Raw genomic sequence first — 6,752 nt, forward strand, 5'->3', positions numbered from 1 at the left:
CCCCACTCACTGAGCTAGGGGCACCGAGCCAAATTTTTAAAAATATTAAATACATTATTGAAGGCACTGAAATCAGGCAGACACTGCAACCCGTGAGATTTGGGAATTTGTGGTCTTTTGCCTGAGGCCCTCCCAGTCCAGACAGCTTAGATAGCCTCACCCTCACCGTACTTTCCCTTCTTAGCTTGAGGTATCAGAAGTTCAGGGCTGGCAGGACAGCCAAAAATTTAGAGGAAAGACCTATGAGAGAAAGGCAGGAGGAATAAAGCCCAATTCATGCATATAAAATCCACTCTTTCATTGCTGAACTACAAAAATGTATAAGGGACACTCCAGGGAACCCAGCAATAAATCAGTGGGGTTGAGCAAGATTTCAGATGCCCAACATAAGATGAGAGTTTAGAGGGTAAGCCAAGCTATCTGCTAGAACAAAAATCACATTTCAGAAGACTACAACAAAATCCAGAGTCTCTTCAATGTATTAGTCATACTGTCCAGTATCCAAGAGTATAAATTGCTAGTTATTGGAAGAAAAAGGAAAATGTGACTCATATTCAACAAAAATGCTATCAACAGAAACCACCTCCAAGAAGACCTAGATACAGGATGTAATTAGCAGGCAAGGACTTAAAAGCAGTATAAATATACTTAAGGACTTAAGGACAATAGATACATAATAAATAAAAGGAGCATTTAACAGAGAAAAGAACCAAATGGAACCCTAAAGCTAAAAAAGTACAATTGAAACAAAATGTTCACTAGCCTGAATTAACACAGATTGGAGGTAGCAGAATATTTACCCAATCTGAAAAGCAAAGAGAGGCTCAGCGCCCATAGCACAGTGGTTACAGCGCAGGTCATATGCACCAAGGTTGGCAGGTTCGAACCTGGCCTGAGCCAGTTAAACAACAATGACAACTGCAACCAAAAATAGCTGGGCGTTGTAGCGGGTGCCTGTAGTCCCAGCTACTTGGGAGGCTGAGGCAAGAGACTCGCTTAAGCCCAAGAGTTTGAAGTTGCTCTGAGCTATGACACCACCGCACTCTACCAAGAGCGACACACTAAGACTCTGTCTCACAAAAAAAAAAAAAGAAAAAAGAAAAAGAAAAGAGAAAAAATATTGAGGAAAAATAAGCAGAGCACAGGTGATCTGTGGGTTGGTAATCAAATATATATATAATTTCAGTCCCAGAAGAAAAGGAAACACGGAATCAAAAAAATTTTTTGAATGATGGATGAAAATGTCCCAAGTTTAGTAAAAGATATCAACCTACAGATCCAAAAAGCTCAACAAACTGTAAGCAAGAAAACCATCTCTAGGCATAGTATAGTCAAACTGCTGAAATAGGAAGAAAAAATGTGAAATGAAGTCTGAGAAAAACAACTCATTACATACAGGATAAAAAGAAAAAAAAACCACCATTAAGAAAATGAAAAGTTGCCTGTGGCTCAGTAAGTAGGGTATGGGCCCCATATAACAAGGGTGGCAGGTTCGAACCTGGCCCCGGCCAAACTGGAACAAAAAAAAGCCAGGCATGGGGCAGTGCCTATGGGTCAGTGAATAGGGTGCCAGCCCCATAAACCAAGGGTGGTGGGTTTGAACCTGGCCCTGACCAAACTGCAACAAAAAAAATAGCCAGGCATTGTGGCAGGTGCCTGTAGTCCCAGCTACTCAGGAGGCTGAGGCAAGAGAATTGCCTAAGCCCAAGGGCTAGAGGTTGCTGTGAGCTGTGATGTCACAGCACTCTACCAAGGGCCACAAAGTAAGACTCTGTCTCTAAAAAAAAAAATGAAAAGGCAAGCAAGACTGGGAGGGAATACTTACAAAACGTGCATCTGACTTGTATCTACATTCAAAAAACAAAACAAAAAACTTGATAATAAAAAGAAATCACTCACTTTTCAAAAAATAAGCAAAAAAACTGAACAAATACTTCACAAAGGAAAATTTACAATGGTCAGTCAGTACAAAAAAAGTGTTCAATGTGTGTCATCAAGGAAATATGAGTTAATACTACAGTGAGATGTCACTTCACACATTCTCGAATGGCTAAAATTAAAAAGACTGACACTAAATAAATAGCTAAAAATACTGACACTACTGTAGAGCAACCAGAACCCTCACACATTGCTGGAGGAAATACAAAATGGTACAACTCCTTTGGAAAAGGTTTGGCAGTAACCATACACTGAGCCACTATAGTCCTGGATATTTATCCAAGAGAAATAGAAACAAAAAGGCTTATAAACAAATGCCATAGCCACCTTTATTCACAACAGCCAAAACTGAAACAACCCAACTTCACAAACAGAACAACAAATAGACCAATTGTGATATACTCATACAATGGAATACTGCTCAGAGAACTGAGTCAACTACTGATCCAGGCACAACATGTATGAATCTCACAGACAGTGTGGTGAGTGAACGAAGCTGGACACACAGAAGTACATAATTCATGATTCTGTTTATGTGAAGTTTAAGGTAACACAAAACGAGACAAAATCAGAACCGAGATCAGTAATTAAAAAAATATGATGAAGCTGGGTGTTGCAGTTCATGTCTGTAATCTTAACACTCTGGAAGCCAAGGTAGTGGATTGTCTAAGCTCAGGAGTTCGAGACCAGCCTAAGCAAGAGCCAGACCTCATCTTTACTAAAAACAGAAAAATTAACCAGGCACTGTGATGGGGACCTGTAGTCCTAGCTCCTGGAGAGGCTGAGGCAAGAGGATCCTTGAGCCCAAAAGTTAGAAGTTTCTGTGACCTATGATGCCACAGCACTCTACTCAGGGTGACAGACTGAGACTCTGTCTCTTAAAAAAAAAAAAAAGGATGATGGGTTAAACATGAGTTTAGACTTGATACAAAAAGGAAATAGAGGCTTCTTTCAAGTTTTCAAGCAGAAAACTGAGTAGTACTTACAACGTGAGATTTCATACTTCCTAGAGATTAAATTTTACTTTTATGAAACATTTTCAAATAAACCTCCTAGACAGCAACAAATGTGTCTAACTTGATTTGTTTTAGAGAGACCTCAACACAATTGAAACATTTATAAAAGTTTTCAGAGCAATTAAGATAGAGGCAGAAATGTTGCCTGATGACAACCCAACTTCTTTAAAAGTTCTAATTTCAAGTAAAAGAGCAAGAGAACAGATATGTCACAGAAGGACATAAAAGGTTTACATCGTAAAAACAATTTCAATGTAAATAACACAGATTAAAATATAGGATTAATAATATTAAGGATATTATATAGCCAATAAAATGTCAGCCCTATGAGAACAGTGATATATCACTTAACAAGTGGGATACATTCTGAGAAATGCATTGTTGGGAGATTTCATCATTGAATGAACATCACAGAGTACACTTACACAAACCCAGATGGTATATAGCCTATGATACACCAAGATAATAAGGTACAACTTACTGCTCCTCATCTATAAATCAATACAGCCTATTACTCTACTGAATACTGTGGGCAACAATGGTAAGTATCTGTGCATATAACTATATCATTTGGGGGCTTTTTTTTGAGAGGGTCTCACTCTGTTACCCTGGGTAGAGTACCATGGCATCATAGGTCACAGCAACCTCAAACTCTTGGGCTCAAGTGATCCTCTTGCCTCAGCCTCCCAAGTAGCTGAGACAACAAGCATAGCATCCACCATGATGCCAACCTAGTTTTTCTATTTCTAGTAGAGACAGGGTCTCAATTTTGCTCCGGCTGGTCTCAAACTCCTGAGCTTTAACGATATACCTGCATTGGCCTCCCAGAGTGCGGGGCTTACAGGCATGAGTTTCCAGGCCTGGTCTATGCATCTAACTATCTAAATACAGAAAAGGGACAGTAAAAATATGGCACAAAAGATTAAAAGTAGGGTGTGGTACTATGTGCCCTTACTTGGGAGGCCGAAGCAAGAAAATCACATAAGCCCAGGAGTTCTAGGTTACAGTGAGCTAGACTTGCGCCACTGACCTTGTGTCAAGAAAACAAACAAAAAAAATCCAACGGAAAAGTACACCTCAGCCTGAACAACACAGGGAGACACCATCTCTACAAAAGAATAATTGGAAACTTAACTGACGTACTAGCTCATGCCTGCAGTCATAGCTACATGGGCAGCTGAGACAGGAGGATCACTTGAGCCTAGGAGTTTAAGGTTGCAATGGGCGATGTTTGAGCCACTGCACTCCAGCATGGGTAACAGAGCAAGACCCTGTCTCTCTCTTTTAAAAAAAGGTATACCTATATAGAGCATTTATCATAGATAGAGGTTGCCTGGAAGTTACTCTGCATGATTCAGCAAGTGAGTGGTGAGTGAATGTGAAGGCCTAGGATATTACTATGCACTACTGTAAACTTCCAAAAACACTATACACTTACACTGCACTAAATTTATTAAGAGTATTAAGAGCTGAGTATTCCAAATTCGAGGTTTTATACTTTGATATTTATTTTTATTCTGGCTACAGTAACTTCCCTATGCTAAATTTTCTTCTAAGATCAAACAGTTACTATATGGGGGGAAGTTCCTAGTAATAAAAGAAATTTCAGCATGCATTACCTTGTCCTGAAGGATTTGCTGCCATCTTCCTATTCTGTTTCAATTATGTCCGTTGACAACCAATCAGCACTTTACAATCACCTGTAAAAAATTCGTGTGTACACATAAAATGCACCATATTTTAATCACTGACTAAAAGTTGTCAGAACAGTTAGCTGAAATGTTTGCAGTTTCTTAATCTCTCTGAAACATAAGTTTGAAAAGCACACAGACTTAAATCACAAATCTCAACTCTGCAAACGCCTCAAACATTTTATCAGTGTGTTTATTCTTGCAAATGCTAACACTAACATTTAATGTTACTCCATCTTTAATAAATATCACCAGGTTGTACTTCTAAATACTACCAAAAATATTAACGAATTGATATATGATCAATATGAGCATGTTACGAAGAAAAATCACTCAAGTACGGTGCCTCTCCACTCATTTAAAAAACATACCCGGAACTACTGTGTACACTGAAAGCTAAAAAGGAAAAGCGACCACTCTTAAAAAAAAAAGTTTACTTAATAAACGTGCTCCTTAAAAGGCGTGCACAGTGCCCAGGAGGCAGAGACAAGGGACTATTTGAGGAATGAGGAATGGCTTTTAGGAGTCCGGGAAAGGTACAAGAACTAGAAAAAGGAGGCTTTTAAATAAATGAGTCGTTAGGTGTCGCCAGCGGCTTAAGCGCTGGGCTAGCAAAACCAGGTTAGGGCAGAAGGAACACAGGGCCATCTTGTGAAAGGGAACAGCAAGCGCGGATGTGACAGGGCTTGGCGTGCAGTCCTTGACGGTCCCTGCCCGCGAGCGCGTGGAGGATAGGAGAGGCCGGTGCTACGATCTATTCTAGAAGGAAGAAAGAAAGGGGGAGCAAGAAGTGTTTGGTGGTAAGGTCTGCAGGGAGGCCGCTGCCTTGTGGCAATAAAGACGGCAGCTGCAGGGCAGCGGAAGCCACAGATTTGCATTCCCCAGCGCCGCTAGGCTGCCCTACTTACCTGGGAGCCGAAGGCGCTGGGGACTGCAGAGCCTCCACGCGGCGGCTCGCAAGGGGGGCGCGACCACTCAGGGACAGGCGAAAGGAGAGCAACGCGCGGCACTACAACCTTCCCGCCCCCCTCCGCGCTTCCGCCTCCTGATTGGCATACGCTCGAGGGAACGGAAGCCCCACCTCTCCGGGCCCCAGCAGCCACTGCCCACAGTGATTCGCACTTTAACGGGCGCCCTAGTGGAACGTCATTTCCTTTCTGAAGAGTGACAGCCGAAAAGTCTCACGGGAGTTGCAGGCCGTAGCGTTCGGGGCGGGGCCTGGGTGTGGGACGGAACTTGGGGCGAGACTCGAGGCGTGGTTGCTATTCAGGGGCGGGGCGGAGCGCCTCTGGGTCCCTAGCACCGAGATTGGCTTTTGCGTTTGGGCCACTGGCTGGTGTTTCGAGCGTGTGAACTCAGTTCTGTGGGAACTCAGAGTCTTCAGAGGCTGGGCTCGCTTTTATGCTTTAACAACAGGATCAGAGCGCACGTTCACACACACACCCAAATCCAAGGGTATTTTTTCATCTACAGTTTACATAATTATACACGAGGAAAGAATAAAACATGTAGAGGTTTTTTCTGCTGTGCAATAATCTGCATTTTTAAAGTGGCTGTGCCACGTCTCTAAACATCAATACGCTAAAAGTGGAATCACCTGATGCCTGATCCGAGCACAATAGATTACACATATACATTAAAACGTAACCTTACATTGGCTTGGCACCTGTGGCTCAAGTGGCTAAGGCACCAGCCACATACACCTAAGGTGGAGGGTTCGAATCCAGCCCGGCCAGCCAAACAACAATGATGGCTGCAACTAAAAAATAGCCGGCGCTGTGACAGGCGCCTGTGGTCCTAGCTACTTGGGAGCCTGAGGCAGGAGACTCACTTGAGACCCAGGTTGCTGTGAGCTGTGATGCCATAGCACCCTACCCCGGGCAACAGCTTGAGGCCCTGTCTCAAAAAAAAAGGTAACCTTACATTGATGTGTGTTCAAATTGCAGTTTCTTAATCTCTTCAGAAAGATGCATTTGAAAAGCACACAGACTTAAATTACAAGCTTGAGCTCTGCAAGAGCATCAAGCATTTAATTAAATAGAATGAATAATGAATTTGAACATATGTTTTTAATCGTTGTTTGCTCAAGAGTAAATATTTATGGCTC

At 42.2% G+C, this 6,752-nt stretch overlaps 1 protein-coding gene across 1 annotated transcript in view; it reads right to left on the minus strand.

Moving 5' to 3' along the window:
* INIP (INTS3 and NABP interacting protein) overlaps positions 1-5,669 on the minus strand; it is a 34,386-nt gene extending 28,717 nt beyond the window's left edge. Inside the window, exons 1-2 of the mRNA XM_012802370.2 lie at positions 5,554-5,669; positions 4,574-4,654 (exon numbers count right to left, since the gene is read on the minus strand). Coding sequence (XP_012657824.2) covers positions 4,574-4,598 — 25 coding nt within the window. The 5' untranslated portion in view covers positions 4,599-4,654; positions 5,554-5,669. The remainder of the gene's footprint in view (positions 1-4,573; positions 4,655-5,553) is intronic.
* Between the last annotated feature and the right edge of the window lie 1,083 nt (positions 5,670-6,752).

This window comes from Otolemur garnettii, unplaced genomic scaffold (assembly GCF_000181295.1).
Source record: "Otolemur garnettii isolate 467f Iridium unplaced genomic scaffold, OtoGar3 scaffold00014, whole genome shotgun sequence".
Taxonomy (NCBI): domain Eukaryota; kingdom Metazoa; phylum Chordata; class Mammalia; order Primates; family Galagidae; genus Otolemur; species Otolemur garnettii.